At 41.9% G+C, this 21,689-nt stretch overlaps 1 protein-coding gene across 1 annotated transcript in view; it reads right to left on the bottom strand.

Moving 5' to 3' along the window:
* Positions 1 to 21,689, bottom strand: part of LOC138580593 (protein-glutamine gamma-glutamyltransferase E-like) — a 231,608-nt gene that overhangs the window by 173,597 nt on the left and 36,322 nt on the right. The window contains exon 2 of the mRNA XM_069651256.1: positions 4,892 to 5,065. Coding sequence (XP_069507357.1) covers positions 4,892 to 5,065 — 174 coding nt within the window. The remainder of the gene's footprint in view (positions 1 to 4,891; positions 5,066 to 21,689) is intronic.

Raw genomic sequence — 21,689 nt, 5'->3', positions numbered from 1 at the left:
AATCAAAGCTCAAATCTTTCACCTAGCATAGAAAGAAGGGGCGGTGCCTGGTCCCAAAATATACCAGCCACCAGTGGTGGATGGCGAGTTGTTTGATTGGATGGTGTAAATGTTTGCCATGAATATGCGATTGCGACCGAGCAAAGCGAGGGGCCCGAACTAATGAAAACGTGTTTGAGCAGGGGCAAGGGGGATTGTTCCCCCTACCATGAGAACATGTTTTGAATTATGGGTTAAAATGGTGCATTACACAGCACATTTTCTGTGAACATTTCGGTAAAAGGCCAGACAGTTAGCAATTTTGTAGGGTGTAGGGTAACACATGGAAAAAGTAAAATAGACGCAAGTCACCAAACGTGCACAAGTGCATTTCCCAATGCATTATCAAGCCAGCCCCTTCAATATATGCCAGTATTAAAAAAATGTCATGCTGGCTCTGCCCATACATTTCCATGCTGGGCCCACCAACATATGCTAGCATTCCCATATAAGAACATACTCATGTCACTTTGAGATGTTTTTTATAGTATCATTACGGGCACTAGGCACAGAACTGGCTCCGCCAATATATGCCAGCACTTCTATGTAAGAAAATACTCCTCTTGGTTTGGCCATTTAAAGTGATGTGTCACAATAAGAAAACATTTCCAAACTGGTTCCAATGTAAGTCAGTCTAGACCCATACGATAAAGCATTTGTCAAAAATGCTCTAGTGATCCCCAGTCTCGGAGTGCCTTACAAACACACACACATGCAAATGCACTTACACAGGCACCCACCCACCCATAACATTTCTACACACACCCATTCCTACTCATTCACCCACTATTCACTCAACCAAAAACCTCTCACGTCCATTTGCACTCCATTCTCCACACGGGAACGCACCCACCCAGAACAATCAAACACACACTATCCCATTCCTACTCATACACCCATCACTCACTGACCCATACACCTTCTCTCGCATCCACTCACACTGCATTCTCCAACCATACACCCACCCAGAACATAGAAACACACTATCACATTCATACTCATCCATCCACACGTAACTCACTCATAAACCTTCTCTTTCATCCACTCTCACTGCATTATCTACACAGACACACGCCCACGCACCCAGAACATTCAAACACACACACTATCACATTTCAACTAATTCACCCACCACTCAATGACCCATAACACATACATACATCTGACATGCAATTCTCATATGGAAAATACACATCACAAAACTTCTTACCTGTTTTTCCAGCTTCAGTCCGTCAATCCACGCCACCCTCAGCTCCTCCATGCTGCTCAAAAACAGGAACCAAGAAGCTAGGAGAGCGTCCTGGTTCCAGTGCATGAGCCACAAGGAAACCAGAGGAGAAGAAGTTGGAGCTGAACGTGGCATGTGACACATGCCACATGTCACGGTCAGCTGCTGCCCCTACTCAGTGCTTCCTTCTGGTGCTGCAAGCCCCGGCCCAGCCTTCACCCTGATGGGTGAAGATTGCGTCGGGGCATCCCAAGACCTGGTTTGGTAGGGCCAAGCACTGCCGGGACTGTGGGGTCCTCTGCTACTCCAGGATCTTCAGGTATTTTACAGGGGTAACAAGGGGGATTGCAAGGGTAGCAAGGGAGAACACAGGGGTCGAGCATGCGACACCTGGCGATCACCAAATGACATCCCTGGTAGTCAGGCCATATTTTGAAAGTAAAAACGTAAAGAAGTTACTGAGGTTGAAAAAGGACAAAACGTTGATAGGGTCATAGGCAAATGAAGATAACAACTATACCCGGAAGCGAGGAGCTGCTCAAGTGGTCGAGTGTTCCCCCATACAGTAAATGAAGGATTCACAGGCGTAGTTATGATGAGATGTTTTGTAGGTCATAATTATAAGGCTCAAATGTATTTACACCCTGGGTTTATAGCCTGTTTCCGGAACGTTTTCTGAGTGTTCAATTGGTAGCATAGCTAAGCAGTCATTCCAAACTCATAGGAACACATGGAAGTGTTTAAATGGTGTGCAGTGAGCACTTTGAATATGCACTCAATTAGGGAAGATTAACACAATATATTTATGCAAAAACATGTGCAGCGAATGTGTGCAGCAGTATATAAATATAATACAGACAAGTAAGTAATTTATCAATAAAAGGTCTTTCAGAAAGGAATAACCAAAAGCTTTGCACATGTTTTAATAAAAAGAAACTTGCCAAGTCCAGTTGTATTTTTGAACCGAACAACAGGCCTTATTAGAACGAAATTCCCTCAACTCGGTTACACAAAGGCATTCCTTTTAGAACAAAGACTCACTTGGATTGGCTGGTTTGCAATGTTTTTCGATGGACCCAATGTCTCTGGGCAAAGCTACAAGATGTGAAAATGAACGGCAGACCTAGAGGAGACCATGGAGAGAACAATAGTTCCCCAAGATGGGTCACTGCAGCACTGAATTGAAGATTGAAGTAGGAAGCATTGATTTCAGCAGCCTAAAGATTCACAGGTCATGGTCTTTTCTGGAAGCAAGACCTCATGAGGGAATAGCATCACAGTTGCGTCATTGTGGAGAATGCAGAGCGGTGCTCCTGAAATTACAGCCAAAGGATTTGCTGCTCTACACCCGATGGCAGAACATGCAAATGAATGTCCAAGTTTAACCTCAGAGGACTGCACAACGATTTTCTGGGGATGGGATATGTTTCAGCAGTGTTGTGAAAATGAGAACCCAATGGTGACTCTAGCCAGGGCCACACTTCATGGTTCTGGACAAAACATAAATGGCAAGCCACTGGATGTCTCCAATCCAGAGGAACAGTCCTGGGTCCTGAATGACTGTCCACGCAACATAGACTGTTCAGCAGTAGCAACAGCCACGCCAAAACTCAGGCGAATCCTGTGGGTCGTCCTCTTGAACAGTGGCAAAGGAACCAGCAGTAGATCCAGGGGCACACATATGAGGGGCAGGGATAATGGATCTGACTGCTCCCATCTCAATGGAATAAGGAGACATGGCTCCTTTTGGTCACCAAGTGGCACAGCTTTGACTGTGGGAATGTGACAGCAGAGCTTCTTGCACCTTGTAGAGCAGGCCATCCTTGCAGGTGCTTAGGGATGAACTCCCAGTGATATACGTGGTGCTGGTCTAGTGCATTGCCTTTTATCCCTAAGCTGGGGATAGCATGACTCTATCCACCAACTGCATACATTTACAAACATTCGATCGTTTGGTAGCCATCTATCGATTGCTTGTGGCCACATTCACACTTTCTTGAGCTCATTTCAGTCAAACACAGGGATGGGGATTTGAAAGGCCTTCCAAACATCCCATCCCAATGGACACACAAGCACACAAGCACCAAACGCTTATTTTATGGCTCTCTCAAGGAGCCAGAAGAGACACCTGCAGTAAACTAGCCATTAATGGTGCAACCAGGACATAAGGTATTGTTACCACAAGTCAGAGGTTGAACACACTGATACTCACCCAGGGAGTCTAAGAAGCATCTTTGTGATAATGACCACCTTGAGGCCACTAGAGCTTCAAAGAAGGCAGAGACATTACAGTGTTGTTAGCCTAGTGAGAGATGTATGGGACCCACTGTGGAAAATAGGTCAGAGCATCGTAAACACATGCAAAAGGTTCAAGGAGCTCAAGAAATGTCCAAAAAGAAAAAACTTCCTGCATAACAGTGGGAGGTGACGGGTGCCCATCACAGGAGGTCTGGCATGAATGTCACAGACAAGCTGCCTTCACTGACTCAGAGACATTAGGGCAAACAATGTGAGCCTGAGCCAAGGCTGCTAATGCGCTTTGGGCAAACTGAGCTGCAATAAACCATCTCAGAGTGAAGTTGAGGCAGAGCAACAGATCTTGTAAAAGAACATCAAGAGGATGGGAATAGTACCCATCTGAGAATTCAAGCCAGTTGTACATATTCACCAAAATCAAGTAGGATATATATATTTTTTTTTTATATCAGAAATGCATTTTGATGTCAAGTAAGATATCCAATCCAAAAAACATAACAGTCATGGCAAATCTGGGGCATCTGGTAATTCCATATAGCAGCAGCATATGGTGTGAACTAAAGCCCTATTTCCGATGCTCTTTTATGGGGGAAATGCTAATACTGGCCTTCAGTGCTGCTTGGATCCAGAATCACTCTGCGCCCATTTGGGAGCTTTGCACGTGTGCCCTCATTCACCATGCAAGTTGACATTCCAGTTATGATGACCATGGAATGAGGTGATTTCCATGGACTGTGCCTGCATATCCTGGGACTGCAAAAACATGCACAGTCTGTGGAAATCTGTTGGCAGTGGGAGCCACCAGTAGTGCACTGGCAGCCAACTTCCATGAACTCTGCTGTGTGAAGGGTGCAGGAATCTAGGTGCATACCTGGGGCCAGATTACAGAAACTTTGCACTGGTGCAAGTACAAAGTTTGCACGTTATTAGCACTAGTGCAAAGTTTGCTCTATTTTTAAAAACTATGGGACACATTAGATAACTATTGCACCATGACAAGTGCAGTTTGGCATAGTGTAAGCACCCGGGCAAAAATTGCCCTTGGGCAATAAAGAGTTCACTAACTTCCATTGCATATATACAAATGGCCAGTCACAGATCCATCTCCATAATTTGCGGAGGCAGACAGGGGCAGACTCACCATCATCTTTACTGGGAATATACCCAGTGAACCAGCTACATAAATACCTTAAGGTTACCCCGGGGGATTAATGACAGGATCTTTGTTATAACAGTAACACCTACCTTCCCCCACCCCTTCAACTCTCCATGAGACAAGTCGCTGTCTCAGCAGGCAGGTACTTTCCTGGACAGCGTGTGTCATGAGGTGTGGCTGTGTGTGAGGTGAACGACAAAGAACTATAATACCTGTCTGAGCAGTAAATGAAATGTTCTCTCCACTCTGCAAACACCTGTTGAATGTAAGGGTGATTTTGAAGGGCTGGCCTCGTCTCAGGATCAGCTCGTTACTGATGTATTTATCAGTGTGATGATGCCGCTTGTTGGTTGCAATCTGGAGATTGATTTCTTTCAGTTTCAGATCTACCAAGCAAGAAGATAGTTATGAAAAAACTGCAGAGAAATATGACAATAATATAAAATAGGACTTTTTTAAGGAACCAAGTTAAACACGCATGACCAATTGCAAACTGTATGTTCATGTACATATCCACGTTTGTGGATAAAAAGGGTATCTGTAAACGATAGCAAAGCAATATTCTATGAACCCAGTCTTTATTATCTCTTCTTCCATTCATCACATTTATCAATAACATTTTAAAATTGAAACATTGAATATTCAGGACGCGTTCAAATGCTTTGTATTATCCATCAATTTCTTGTGGATGTTTTCAGAAGATTGCAAACCTGTGGGATTATTACACACATTCACCCTAAAATAGACACATGTTCCTCCAGGTGTTCTTCATCTCAATTAGAGTGCAATGCTAACATGCCTTGGAACATTTTTCAAATATAGTGAAGACTCTATCTACCACTGCAATGGTTAAGACCACTCTACTAACTACCCATTGAAAAGGTGTTTTCCGTGGCTGTAATCTTCTTTGTTGACCTAAATAATGGTGTTTCTTTTTTGTCAAAGAAGGTTTCAACATTGATGGGAATCCTGATAGTTAATAATCATGATTCCTTCTAATGTGTGCCTTCTATTCAAAGCAGTGTACTGTCCATTGATCTTTCAAATATGAAACTTTAATTTTGACTGATTTATTAATTACTACTTCTTCAAAATAATCATCTCACACAAGAACCTACTTATTGAATATGTTCTTGGAAACAGTGTTCATCCTCTTTCATGGATTGAACTCACCGATATCCAGCTAAATATGTTCTGTCTCTGTAACCTAACCCACAACAGTGTACATAGGTATGGATTTTTACAGATCAGTACTAGGGGTTTAGCGAACTTCGGCTGAGAGTAAGTATTTGGACAAATTCGGCTGAAAAAAAGCTATTCGGTTCCGGACAAATAGGTTCTTACTAATCGGCTCTTGCCGAATACTTTGACATTCTCATTTGAATACAATGCAACATGAACTCAGAAAGGCAAATATAGAATTCAGTTTGAAAACTGAATAGAATTAGACCAGAAAAATTGCAATCACACAGCTACAAAATATATTATATTGTAATCTGCTCTTTAAGGCATGTTTTGTTACAGACTCTTAGACATAAAAGGTGCTCATTTTTTATACTTCGCCTACAACAATATAGAAAATTCTTTTCTTTTGGCGAATGTTTATATTCAAAGTGCACTTTTTTCGTTGGAAAAGGCTAACTGAAAGAAATGTGCATATATACTTTCAGTTCCTGTCATGCCACTTCCCATTGCGTACGTCATAGCCCCCCTTTTCCTTTTTTAAGGACTTGAATCCTGAGTTTAACATTATCTGATATTTTATCAGGAATGATAAATTGCATATATTTGTGTATTGGCGAGAAGGAGTGGCTAGGATAAGTGAAAAGTGAGCAGCATTTGTTTGGGTGGGGTGAATAGTTGTGAGATGGAGTTCATGCATTTCAGATTTCCTCTTGACTTGTGTCCTGTATGAGCTGACATGAACCATTTTATACATTTCTATGTGAGCTGCAAAGAAGTTTCTAAACTCGACTGCATTGACTTTGCAACTGAATAGAGAATGCCATGCATCTGATTCACAAAGGCAGTCCCTTTACATTTGTGAAGCCTCCTACTTTAAGTGGCACTGAATATGCAACAATCTTCTGTACAGTTGGTCCCTTCATTTTGGTTAAATCTTCTTTATTTCTGGCTTTTATACTTGAAATAAAGATGCTACATTAATTACAAACGAAGAGAAATAAAAGTATAGAATGCATTTAATATTGTGCTTTATTTGTTTTTTTAATAAGTCTGTTTTTTGAAGTTTGGAACATGATTTATTAAATAAAGTAACTATTTGGCTTCATATTCGGCTTCGGCCGAATAGTTGACAAACTATTAGGTATTTGGCCGAATATTAAATATGCTATTCAGTACAGCCCTAATCAGTGCAAAATCTATCTGATCACGCATTGTTTTGAGAGTGCCAATTCCCCGGGTTTACAACATGTGTATGAACAGCTCAAACATGTTGTGAGTTGAAATATTGCTTGTGAAAGGAGAAAATAAATACTGCTGAATGGATGTGACTATTGAGGAGGAAGCAATGTAAATGGCAATCCCTGGTACAGGTTTTCTCTTGCCTATGGTCTGCATACTTTAATGTCATTTGCGCTTAAAAGCATTTCAGAACATTGCTGGCTGAGAAAATATTTAAGAGAGGTTATATTCCTCTGTATAGCTCAACGAGAAGTTCTCAAAATTATGTTTTGTGGAAATTATTTTTCGCCAATTAGAAGTTTATTCAAAATGCCTTTGAAGTGTAACTGACTTGTATTGATCAGTCTCTAGGTTTCACATAATTAGGCTTCTAGGGGACACCGGCAAAGAACACTGCATCTTTTTAACTCTGGATATGCGAGAATGGTGTATCAGAAGAGTGCTTTGCCAACAGTAAAAAGTAAGGCAAAAACAGCAATGTCCCACAATTGAATTTCCAAGCACCGGCAATTGCTACCAAAAGGTATACATCTCCATTTATGTATCAGCTATTCAAGATGCTAGGGGCAATACCAAAGAAGCTTGCTGAACAACCATCTATAGATGACTCCTGGTTTGTGTTGCGGTACATTACTTCATCGCCTGGGTTAGCAGAGATTGGGTGAGCAATGAAATTGCAGCCATTACTTACTAAATGCTGTGTTTTGACACCTTCCACAGACAGACCTTTCACAAATTGCTGCTGTGAATAAGTGGCAAATTCACAGTGTACACATCGCACACAGTGCCCAATTTGCCTGTAAGAAAGACTGACTGGACTAGCCCTGGATTACTCCCAAACTCCTGAGAGCAACTAATTGGAAAGTACCACGTCGCAACGAAACAGGTTATTCAATATTGCATCTCCCAAGATCTTTCAGGTTTGGTGATCCAAAACCCGGAGTGGATTCTCAAGTGTATTTCAGAGATTCAGGGAAAGGCATGCTATGCAGAAACACTAGCACATCCAGAGAGATGCCCCAACCCACTCAGCAGCAGTGATTTTGCAAAACGGTTTTCTCCCTCCCTTGCACCTGCAGCATTTGAGGTGATAAATACTTCCTTCTCCCGCCCCAAAGAAAAAACGATTTTTGCGCAGATGGGAACTTACTATTGATGTTTATCTTTGAAAATTCACCACGTTATGTACTACCAGGACTACTCTATATAGCTTAGACCATTTGATGTAACTAAGTGTTATTTTTGCACACTTTAACATAACTGCTATATACTTTTTTACATAGAACATTTTTTACAGACCATTCCACTCTATCTTCAGAGTGTTCACATTCAGTCTGTTTCCTCTATAGTCTTCACGTACGCGTCTTCACGCTAACGTGACTTTGCCATGTGATCATGTGCATTTGTAAATATATTTGAAGCATTCGGCTCGATTAGATTCAGGGTCAGGTCGGAGCATTAGTCCTGTCACTGCACGTTTCCCTTTATTGCAACATGTGGAAGTAAGAATCATTTATGACCGAAGCGCATTAGGCACGTTAGTCGCAGCAGCTTTTGTAATCAGACTATATTCATTAAAAAATAGGGTTATCCATTACTTGTTTTGCAGGATTGAGACAAAGTAATTTGTATTTGCAGTTTACACTATTGTGTATGGTACTTCATTGCATGTATACACATTATCCTTCAGTTAGTATGCTTTTATTTTGTTGTTTCTTTGTTTTCCTCTCAATCAGGTCTCATATTCTTTTTGATGGTGTCACGTTGTAACATTGGTGCAGGCCAGGTTAGGAGTTTTGTGTTACTTTATGTTCATTGTTTTTTATTGCATCATTTTATTTGTATTGCATAATTTTATTTAATGTTGGCAGGCATTGTTTACTGTATGACTTATTTATTTTTCCTTTCTTTTTTGCATTCTCGTTTGTTTTGAATTCCTTTGAATTCGTCTTTCACGAGTTTTACTCTTGTAGGTTGTTGACAAAGATATCACCCTGAAGAAGAACCTGTTAGGACCGAAATGCATTGGACACTGACATCTGCCTGCATTTTCTAATACATTCAGACGTCAATTTAACCACCTGAAAGATTGTTGAAGTTGAAGTTTAATGCTAAAATATTTTTGGAAATGAGATTGTATTGCAAATAATTATACTGCAATTACCACTTACCACTGGTGCGCTATACAGATTGCAAAAATAAATAAATACACAGGTATAGCATGTTTAAAGTATTCTTGCAGTTTTGCCATAGGGTGTGCAACCCTCAGTGGGTGCAGGATGCCCAGTTCTTTCCCAACTTACTTGAAGCTGGCAATGTCCATTGTAATGGCCTTGTTAACATCAGAAACGCACACAACTAACTTCTGTGACTGGAGATAGCCAGGTGGCAAGGCAGGAGCACAGCCACGGACAAAAAACAGGTCCTACCCTTAGAAGCCAACTGGAAAAAAACAAAGATGCTGAAAATCCTCTTAAAGACCCCCTTCCCTTGCCTTGGAATAGGAGCCAATTGACCAAGAATTTAAAGGTTTCCCTCAGCCAACAACAGGAAAACAGAGGCTAAGAAACACACATAGTGTCTGTCTTTTGGGTTAGGAGCTGAGGAGCAGAGTGTGTTGAGGAAGCAGGAGAGCACCAGAGTAGGGGACCCTCTTGACTCTAAAAGAGGAATGTGCTCCAGTGAGGGAGAGAAGTGCCCCTGAATCCTAGAAGAGGGGCGTGCTCTAGTGAGGGTAATAAGAGCCCCTGAACCCAAGAAGAGGATTCTGCCCCAGTGAGGGAGCGAGTAGCCCTCTGAACCCCAGTAAAGGGGTGTGCTCCAGTGAGTGGGAATAGAGCCCCTCTTAACCCAAGAAGAGGAGTCGGCTCCAGTGAGGGAGCAAGTACTCCCCTGAACCCCAGAAGAGGGGCGTGCTCAAGTGGTAAGGAGAAAGAACCCACAAGAAGGGTGCACTGCAGTAAGGGGGGAAATGTCTCTCCTGAAACCCAAAACAGGAGTCTGCTCCAGTTAGAGGGAGGGGAGCCCCCTGGACCTTAGAAAGTTCTGTACTGCAGTGAGTCAGAGTAGAGCCGCCTGAACCCCAGAATGTAGTGCTCCAGAAGAAGGGTGGGTTCAAGTGAGGCAGAGGAGAGCCCTCTGAGATCAAAGGAAAGAGCCTCCTGATGTCAGGAAAGGGAGGGGTGAGTAGTAGAGAGAGTAACCTTTGACCCAAAGGAGGGGATATTTAGCAGGTGAGGAAAGCTCTGAAAGCCCAGAAGAAGGGTGTGCTACAGTGAAGAGAGAGAGAGAGGGGAGGCGAGGGCGAGGGAGCAGGACACTCCAGTCCTGGGAGAAGGGGCAGGGCAGTATATCCCTGCGTAAGGATCAGTGAGCAAGGCACCATATCCCTGAGTAAAAGGATAAAGGGTGGGATCCCCTTGGCCATGTAAGAGGGGCCTAATTAAGAGGGAGAAGGAGAGCCACAGTGAAGTGGATAACGTTTGAGTTAATTGGCAAAGGGAGGAAGCCCTAAATCCTGAGATAGGCAGAAAATACCTTTTGGTGCCCAGACAAAGTGATAAAGACTGAATGCTAGAGTGACCAAAACGGGAGACCTTCCTGTCTGGAACTTTCTGAATGCCTTCTTGTTTGCTATCCTTTTTTCATATCATGAGATCATGGACTATGGGACTATGTCTCCCAAGAACCTTCGTTTTACAGCCAACTTCCATGCAACAGTCACATATTTGAATTGTGCTTAATAAACCCTTTAAACATATTCTCGTGTCAGTAGTTGTGTGGTCCCTTAGCCATGTCACAAAGTGCAAAAATATTTTGAGATCTATTTTTTAATCCTTATGTTATCTTAGGTCAGACCACATTTGCTAAGTGCAACGTTCATTATTTGTAAAGCCTCCTTGCACTGACAACGGTCTGGGTCAGAAAAATATCAATCTCCCCAAAGCAGGTTTTCCTCAGTATGCAGTGATATTATCGAATAGAAAACAACAAATGGATTTTTTAACAAACCTAAAACACCTTCAAAAAAGTACACATTTTTTAAAAATATACATATGTGGTTGGGAACGGGAATAGTCGTTTTTGGGGCTGGTGGAGTAGTAATTTTAAAAAGTGGCCTTGGGGCGGAACCCCCAAAAAACAACAAAAAAATATATTTTTTTGAAGATGATTTTGGTTTGTTCAAAATTCATTCTCTGTTTTCTAATTTGATATAATCACATGTAACCATTTTTCTCCTAATGCTTTAAATAGAGGAGACGGGAGGTGGTAAGCATGGCTTGCTGTTCTCGCTGGGTGGTTGAACTTTGCATCTTTAGGGTGCATGTGAATTTCGATGTAAGTCTGACTTATTTCTACAAAGTCCATTTCTAGCTATATTTATTTATTGAAAATAAAAAAGGTTGTTTGGTCTGCTTTTCATAATGGGCACTCCATGTTTAGCCATCCAAAAATGCTCTCAGTTTCCTGCTATGTTCTGGTCCGGAAGCCAGCCACTATTTCAGGGAAAGGAGCATCACTCAAGTTGTTATACGGAGAAAATCTAATATCTGTTTTTAATAGGTTGAATGTCTGATTTTTAGATTAAACGTTAATTAGTTGTTCTCGTTCTCTTAACTTCTTCTTCTGTTTGTTTCATACTACATGTACTCAGTGAGCCTCGACATTGTATTACTAGATTGCTCGATTAAAAACTTTTTTTTAAAGTGCATTGCCTAGAAGTACTGTACAGAGGGAACATTGCTGGGTGCTTTACAAAATGTGTACACAGTCGTTATATATTAATGAATACACTTAACCAGCTTGTTATGGGGAATGAGTCAGGAACAGCCAATGGTTGAGTGTTTATATTTATGACAGATATATAGCGATGCGATCCAGTAATGATTGTGGTTGGGGATCATGTGGGAATGAGAAAGCAGTCTAAGGGGCTCCAAGGGGCTCATTTTGTAATGGTAATGACATGCAGGTGACCACCAACGTTAGCATGCATGCATGCAAATCTGTGCATTTACCAGACAAAGAGGATAATGGAAGAGTACACACAGGCAAAATAACCTTTACTCGTCCCTTTAATTTCTGTTCTGTAAAAAAGTAAAACAACATCTTCAAATGATGCTTTGCAGAAGGCATTTACGATGAATCCCAATGGAATCTGCCTGCTTTTCGAAGATGCTAAATGCAGGTGAATTTCAAATTAATCCACTAGTTTAATGCTGGTATAACAATGCCATACTGGCACAAAATTGTGACTATTTCTGGTGTAGCGGAAAGTACAACACATAAATATATTGGGAGGCATAAACAGCTTATTCTTTATTTGTATGCCTTACTATGATGTTCTGCCTAGGTTAAAATGAACCTTAAGACTCTGAGACTTCTTCATCGAGAGAGAAGGTCGTTCTTAAGTATGATCTTGAAGCTTGCTACTGTTGCAATGTCCCTATTATCAGAGAGTGATGAATTTAGTGATTTTGTGTGGGAAGGATAAAGGAGTGAAAGTAGCAGACAGAATAGTGTCAACAGGGGGCAGGTTCGTTCAGACGGATTTAGGGTGCTAGTGAGTGAGTACATTTCAATAATCTGTTGGGAGGAGCAAAAGGGTAGTGGGGGAGACCCTAAAGACCACCAAAGTAACGGCATATCCTGAAAGCTGGGTGTGTGACATTCTCCAGGATAGATGGATGTGAACTCTGTCAAATGCGACAGTGATATTAAGAAGAATGAGGTAAGATGGCAGATGGCAGTAATGAAATTAGACAAAAGAGATCAAGGAACGGGTGTTTTCTGTGTGGTGAGCTCTAAAGAAGTGCACACATCTATACAACCGTTGTCTCTCTTAAGCAAACCTCGTAGTTAAACACTATCCAGGTATCACAACAAGTCAAGTAAAAAGATTCAATTTACTTCACTGGACATATTGAAATATTAACATTTTTTTTATTAATTAATGGAAACAAACATATCACAGTGGTTTAATCAAATACATCTAAAATTCATCCAGGGTGTCAATCAATAAGGCACTTCTAAAAAATCAAAGACACAATCTGCTTTGTTCAACACACTATTCACATCCTCTATCAGAAAACATTCTCCAGACATACCTCATTCATACTCCATCGAACCAACATCACTATTTTTTCATCCAATTATGGCATTTAATACTCAAATCTAAAACAGCTTTCTAAAATACAATCTCCGTTACCTACAAAAAACAGGAGATCCTCACAGCAGGGTGAAAGATCATTTCAAATTACCGCACAATACTGTGATTTAAACTGCTGCCTACTACAGTAATAAATTCCCCAACCCAACATGTTTCTTTCTGTGCTATTGTTGTTCAGCAGAAACTCTTCAGGGGTAAGTAGGTCCGGTGTTTTCAAGGAGGTAGATATAAAGGTACACACGTGTGGACAACATAAAGAGCTCCCCTACAAATAAAAACACAGAAAAACACTCAATCCGGCTCAATGCATAATTATACCGATTGACATATGCTAACCCCGTCAAATCAATAAGCGAAGTGCAAAAAATGGGTCAATAACTACCCCACTACATCCCCATCCTCCAAGGAGATCACATGTATCCAAAAGGTGCAGCGACAGGGAGACCAACTTAATTGTATCAATCCCAAAGGATGCCACCACCAAAGACACCGTGTGACACAGCCGAACAGCCATTATTACACCTCATCCGCCTCAATCAAGTATCAATACCACAAAGGCACCAGGAAAAGATGAGAGCTGCATACCATTAAGTTGTCATCTGGACTGAATCCTGACTAGATGTAAAGTGAAGTACCACACAAGTACACCCACCGGTCGTGAAATGTGGGGTTACATAACAAGGCATCTCCACCACAGATTAAATTGTACTACTAAAAAGAAAAGCCAAAGTTGACACCTAAAGGGGTCCAACAACCATTAATCAACCCTCGTGCTACCACTTGAGAAAACCAAAGGGCATGGAACTCACAGCCCTTTGATGCACCAGGCTTGCAGAGACACGTCACTTTTCAGCGGGGAGCAATGATGTTTAACCCAATCAAACAGGCGATCAACAACGTCAAAGCAATGCCTGTTGTTCCCACAATAATATCCCGCCCTCTCAGTCGGGCTGCAGATGGCGGGTGAGTCAAAAACAAAAACAAAACAACACACATGAAAAAGAGAAGAAAACAAAAAACTATGTCAGAGTCATCAGTGTAATCAATAGCAGCTGTATATAGGCTCAGTCAAAAACCACCCCCACAATGAAAAGGGGGGAGGGCAAATATGAAGAAACAGAGAGGGAAAAAGACACAGTATGGACCGGGATCTTCCTGACCTAATATTCAGCGTTTGCGGTATTCAGGCACAAAATGTGGATGTAGCTTCCTAATTTTCATTCATAGTACGGTGAATGGCCCAGGTGTGACAGTGAGGGCTAGTCGGTTATTCTGATTCCTAATCAGTGGTCTGTATTGAAAGCAAAAACAATGACACGCTACAATTAAGGGCACTTCGTAATTTTATACAACATGAGCGATACTCGCACCGCCTTTATTTCTAATGTAACCATCAGTGTCATAGGGCCGTGTTGCAACTTACAAACTAACCCGAACCCCACGGCCAGTGTGCCAATTACTAACAACTATTTGGAGCCTCAAAGGCACCACTCTGACTAGCACACTTACCGCCGACCATGTACAAAATGATCACAAACGACTGCAATGGTTTCACCAGCAGTCGTGGAATTGTTCGTCCGGCGTTATAAATGATTCATGTGAACCCACGTACTGTCACATGATGGTCACACGGGCTAGCATACAAACATCTGTGCGATTTAGAATAAATGAATCCGACACCCAAAATGTCTACACGCTGCCTCCCTGCCAGTGTGTTGTCTATTAGCCACTATCCGGATCTCATTATGAACTCAACCACTCAGACAGGTAAGCAATATCACATGTATTGATTATCAGTTGGGTCTGTACACCCAGTGTCCAACCAGGACAGGCACAGTCACCACATATTACTGATACACCAATGACATAGAACAAATCCTACAAAATAGATATTCCAGTCGATTTGCTCATTCAAACCCATCAGATGGCTTCTACTAAACAAAATGAGTTTCATCTCTTCCCTTGCTACGGTCTGTTTATCTGCCGACATGTTGTTGGTTAATGGAATCTTTCTAAGCACAGTCCAACTTAAATCATTACAACTATGATCACACATAATGAAGTGGCCGACCATTGGGGCCGTTAGGTTCCTAGTTCTAATACAGCTCTAGTGTTCATTAATACGGACCTTGATTTTACGTTCCGTTTTCCCAATATATAAATTAGGACCACCAAATAGCAGTAATGAACCATTGAGAAGGAGTATGAGACATGGGTAAGTGCTGTCTACATGGAGTGTTAGTGGCACCATTTGGCCTCCATGTAGTCAGTGATGTGGTTCTAGACTATATTATTGGGAATTTTGAACAGTGAGAATGGAGAGGGACAGATTGATAATTTGATTGTTGATGGGGTCAGAGATGGGTTTCTTAAAAATGGGCATGACGAGGTCCACCTTAAAAAAGGTAGGGAAGTGAAAGGTTTAGGAGTGCAGAGAAGTATGAGTATTTAAGGATGCCATTCCATTGTCTCTTTGTGGTGTGAAGGCGTCAGCCGTAGCACAGGAGCGTTTTGCATCTGAGAAGACTTGAGCCAGTCAGCCAGAGTGATTGGTTGTTGAGATGGTGAAGGTAAGGGTTGGTGGAGAAAAGCATGAAGGGAGAAAGAGAGTAGAGCAGACAGGTTGTCCTGTATCATTACAAGTTCGGAGGAATAGCTTGCAAACTTATCATGGAGATTGAGGCGCAGAAAAATCTGAAGGGTTTGGAGCATGGACAGGAGGACCATGGATTGCTGGCAAGGATGCCAGTGAAGAGAGGAGATAACGGTGGCATAATAGTTGGACTTGGCTGCATACAGAGCAGCAATTAAATAAATAATTCCTTCTAGTAAGAAAGGAGAGACCATCATTCTTTGCTGCTTTTGATCATTGACCGGTCACCAACTGTGAACATCACAGGTGGCATGTTCTGGGTAACTGAAAAAGGAGGGAAATAATGTCACATGACCTTGAGGATCCAGAGACACACCCAAGAAAGCTTGTTCCAAGAAGCTCTTGCAGTCCCCATGGTTATGAAGTGAAGGCGAGGTCCCGGATTAATCCAGGACCCAGAGGTGGTGGTCAAGGCCCACTGGAATGTCGCACTGTAGCAAAAGGAAATACCTTAAAAAATATAATTTCCGTGTCCGATCATGTTGTCATCGTATGACCCTCTGGAAGAAAGTCCCAATACACAAAAGCAAGGAACCTTGTGAAGGTCACTTGGTCATCCAGGGAGAAACACACATTTTTTTTTCTGCATAATCATCAGGTGGTGGTCTGCAACATAGGTATGTGTAGGATGCAGCAAATAATATCTTAACACATTGCGTTTCCCATTGCTGCCAAGATTTAGCCATTTAACTCCCTTTGATACCATCATATTGACAAAGGTGGTTTCCAGTAGGTAAAGGAAGACCAATGTAGTGTACTCAATCGCACTGTTTACTAACTACACTGACATTTGTTGTACTTATGACATTTCTTTTTTTAAAATAACACCCATGATGTGGGTTATGTTATTAGATTAACTATTATGTGTTTTTAAGATATGCCAATATTTGTGGTATTAATTGTGAATACATTTCGTTTAATAATTCAAGACCGTTTTCTGATCAAACTGACAGAGAAATTAATATCCCAGTCTCGCTGATGGTTGTTACCTGTAGCATATTGTGTGCAAGGGCGGGGTAGCCTGCGCTCAACTGTGCTTATATAAGAATGTACTGGTCCCTCATGAGCTAGGCCCCCCTGCAACAAAAAAAGAGGGCTATACCCAATATTTGTGTTTGGTGTTCAGGATGTGCCCAGGAAAAATAGCTTTACACATGTTTTCCTGTGTGGTTACAAAGCATTGTCAATGCCAATTTGACTATTTGACTAATTTGTCCAAGATACAGAGTGTGCAGTGTGTGTAACGACAGTGTGGCAGGTCCGTATTGCCTCTGGAGTTCTTTGTGGAGTCTTTCCACAGAGCATTTTTCTTCCTGGAGTAGGAGCAAAGTGACTGCACATAACCACACACAAAGAGCACAGCACACGCGGAGTGTGCATTGTGAGCAACAACAGTGCAGCTGGTCCTTATTGCCTCTGCAGCTCTTTGTGGAGTCTTTCTATGGTGCCTTTTGCTTCCTGTAGGAGGGGCAAAGTGACTGCATATAACCACACGCACAGTGCACCCCACATGAACAGTATGCAGTGTGTGTAACGAAAGTGTGTCAGGTCCTTATTGCCTCTGGAGATCTCTGTGGAGTCTTTCTGCAGTACCTTTTGCTTCCTGGAAGAGGAGCAAAGTGACTGCATATAACCACACACACAGTGCCGAACGTGCGAGGAGTGTGCAGTGTGTGTAACAACAGTGCAGCAGTTCATCAGGTTGGGTTGGGCCCACTTGTCCCAGGTCGGGGAAGATTCTTTATGCAGATAATAAGGTACATTATGGCATAATGTGGTAACTGAGAGTGTGTTAACCTTTTTTTTCCTCTGTTGGATTCACCCTCTCATTAGTGATATCCCGGGCTCTGTTTTCATTTTGTAGGGGGAGAGGTAGAGTGAGGGTTGGTGCTCTCCATCTAGTATGTGGCCATTGGCCACTAAGCAATGACAAAGTCTCCCATCTGCTTCTCCGGACCTTACTGAAAATAGCCTCCTCGTTTCAAGCCTCTTTTCTTCCATTGCCACTTCTGGAGCCTGTGTTGCTCAAGTTCAACAATGTTGGATTACGAAATAAGTAGACAAAATTGTTGGCAACTCATCTGAAGACAAATGGCTCTTATTTGACGTCTCACCCTTTGGCCCCACAAAGGTCTTCTTGGGCATTCAGGCTTCATTATTCCAGAAGTGTTTTGACTGACAGAGGGGTTCAGAGAGGACTCTATTGTTCTGGCACCAGTGACAGAGTTCTGCCCATTGACTGAGCGCATTCAACATGCAAATGGAGAGGGCTCAAAGCAGCCCTCTTCTTTGTACTCTGATCACTCTGTCTCTATGGTGATTGATGAACCCTCCCAAAATCAGCCTACATCTTCCCTTTTGGGGGTTAAAACAACAAAGAAATGAACATCTAAGAAAAAACATTGTATTCAAATGACCGTGCTAAAGGGAAAAAAATCCTCCCAAACAATCATCCAGAACGTTTTTGTGAACACTATTCAGACAACCTTCGGTCGCCATGATTTTCAGATCTCAGAAAATGTAAAAACTTTGAAAACTTTCTAGAATGGGCTCTGTGCTTTTGTCAAATTCTCATAATATCAGTCTGATCTCTGATAAAGAAAATGACTTGGACATTGCATGTAGTCCTCATAGAAATCCTGTTGAGGCTTCTTTAGATGCAGGACATTTTAGCAGAGAAGTTCAATGTAATCTAATTAGGCTTTGATTCATGTTTCTGCTTTGAATAATGAACAAATTGATGGCTTACAGCCTGGCTTGTGTTCCCCTCCCATTTCATACGTAATGTCCTTAGGGTTGAGTCTTTTAGAAGGGACCCCCTCAGAGGTAGTAAGGTCTTCAAAACAACTTAATCGGTCTGCCCCCACAATTGGATATTCAGGCCCCAATGTTATAAGTCCTTTCTCCCCTAAGGCTTCTCTCTTTCTCCTTTGGGGCGGATCTCGAACAGCTTTAAATAATGTTCCCTGTATTTTGAGAGGTGCTTTGGGTCCCAACTCTTGTTCTAAGCCACGTGATAAACTTAAAGTTTTGAGGGGGGCGGGGCGGGCGCCAGGTCATTAATTCCCCCACACATAATATTCAACCAGTTCAAAGAACTGAGTATCCTTAATCATTGGTTGAATGTTTAATTCTGGAGTATCAGGAGATTCCCCTTAACCGTTCTAATATCCAGAAACGTTTTGATGCTATCCCTTCGCTACGTTCCATAGCCTCAAAGGATATTACAAGGGTATACTTTGTTAATACTTACAACACCAACTGTGCTGTTCTTTACATCAATGTTAAAGCAGTTTTTGACCTGATTGCTTGTGAAGCCCCGTCTCTGAAGCAGAAAGGCTTTGATATAGCCCCATCCTTTGAGCCATCATATGGGATGAGGCTTCATCATTTTGACCTTAACCCAGTTCCTCAGCCAAATGGACTTGTATTCTCCACCAATGAGCATAATGAGAGCGTACGGTTGTTTAATTCTGTTGGCCCATTGTGTAATGTGGGCCAAGATGAGCATGATTGGTCATGGGTGGGCGGTGCACTAAATGGTGCTGGAAAGTCACAATATGGTTCTCAGAGTCATTAGTAAAAGATGTTATTTTTCATTACTATCATGGAATACTAGGGGTCACAAGAAGCTATAAACTGACCATTATTTGGGGGAATAATTAAAGCAACACAATGTTAGATGTTTAGAGGGGACTTGGCTTACCAAGGTTGTTCATACAGATGGATATGTTTCGCTATCACAATTTGTTATCTCTTCAAATATGGGTCGCCTCAAAGTCAGTCTTCTGATTTAATGAAGATGGAGTCAGGAATATAAGTTGTCTCCTCTTATGTCTCAATCATGGCCTGTTATGTGTAAACATCCAGGTTGAATTGAGCGAGAAGGTGGTGAATCTGCTTCTGATTAATGTTTATTGGCATCAGGGAATACGTCCTGTGAACGAAATGTTAAAAGCTGGTGCCATTGGAATGAACGCTTGGCAGAAGTTATTCCCCAAGGGTTTTGTTGTATTAGTGGGTGAATTAAACTCCCCATGTGTGAGGGCTAGTTCTGACCAAACAAAGAAGAGATGTCCCCCAGTTAAAAATGAGAGGTGTGCAGAGGGTTGGAAGTGGTTTGTTATTCTGGAAGGTTTAGGACTAAACATGTCGAACTGGGGTGATCCTATATCTCCAGGAAATCACCATAAGTGGCACAATGGGACCGTGGACTCTACCATAGATTATATATTCATGGATGCAGGTTTATTGGAACGCTGCTCCCCTTTGCTAATTTCCAAAACTACTTTAAGTCACCATTATCTTCTAAGTGTAGATATTGACCTGAAATGGGGTGATTCGATGAGTGGCGGCCCACAGGGAATATCTTTTAAGGGGTGTTGTAATCGAGTATTTTGGAACCCAACCAAAGTCTGACAGGCCAGTACTGCTCTTGAGGAATGGTGTGGTTCAGCAGCTGGAAATTGGATTGCAAGTACTCTAACTGTTGAATCTTTGCAGCTGTATATAAATATTAGTTTGTCTAAAGTTTTCAAACTTGGTTGTGATATATTCACATGGCTTAGAACCTCCAATCTGCATAAATTTGACTTGAAATTAAAGCAATTAAAGATAAGTTGAGAGGTGAGCCTGCTATGATGGTCCTTAAAATTAAGAAAGTGTGCTTAAAATATCATAATTGAACTAGAGGTAGAAGGGCACACCTCTTCCAGTAAGATAGTGATAACATGCTGGAGGTGTTAAGGTGTAAAAACTCCTTGATGTTCTGGTGCATTATTAATGGGAACTCATATCTGCAAGCACATAAGCAATTAAACGCAGTGGCGTAACCAGAGTTGGTCTCGCATTTCGAAAGGGTATTTTTATGTAATATCCCAAATGACAGTCTTTTGTCCCTTGAGGATTCTGGGGATTAGCAACTGGAAGCGGATGAAGAGACCATTTTAAATATTCTTTCCAATGTAAGTTCATTGCGCGCTCTAGGACTGAACAAACTTTCCAATCTGTTATTCTGTGGTGACCCGGTAATTTGGGCAAACATCCTAATTTATTTATTTAAAAAAAATATAGACGCAAATTGTTTTCCAAATACTTGGCAGATTGCTCACGTAATCCCAATCTATAAATGTGTCCCTAAATCTGATCCAAAAAACGATCGCCCAATCTCGATTCTTGATGCTGACAGCAAGGTGTTTGCTGCCTTGCTGCTGTGTCACGTTGATCAGTGGGCAAAGGAGACAGGCAGGCTTCAGAGGTGGCAAATTGGTTTCAGAAAGTTTATGGGCTTGTCATTTAATGGTTTCTTGTTGAAACTCCTTCAATCAACTACATTGGCTAAAACCTATACCTCTATATTTATTGCGTCCATTGATCTTACTGCCGCTTTTGACAGTGGAAATTGTGAACTTCTATGGAAGAAACTATATGGTTGGTAAAGCCCGAGCCAGTCAAGGGCGAGTAGCAGTCCACGAGGACTGTTTCGCTGTGCTGTGTTGGAAGATTTGCAGTTCTTTCTATTTATTCAAGCACCGAAAACTACGCGCTTGCACTGAGGAGGCAGTGTGTGCAAAGCTGCGTTCGTGAGGGCGCTGCACCTTTAATCATCCCGACTTGCAAGGCCCCGCCCACAGGAAACGAGGCACAAAAGGAGAAGGTCGGCGCCCTTGCGGCGTAAAGCCCGAGCCAGTCAAGGGCGAGCAGCAGTCTACGACGACTGTTTCACTGTGCTGCATTGCAGGATTTGCAGTTCTTTCTATTTATTCAA

Source organism: Ambystoma mexicanum, chromosome 3p, assembly GCF_040938575.1.
Source record: "Ambystoma mexicanum isolate Mex_15411 chromosome 3p, UKY_AmexF1_1, whole genome shotgun sequence".
Taxonomy (NCBI): Eukaryota; Metazoa; Chordata; class Amphibia; order Caudata; family Ambystomatidae; genus Ambystoma; species Ambystoma mexicanum.
This window is presented reverse-complemented; position numbering and strand designations above follow the sequence as displayed.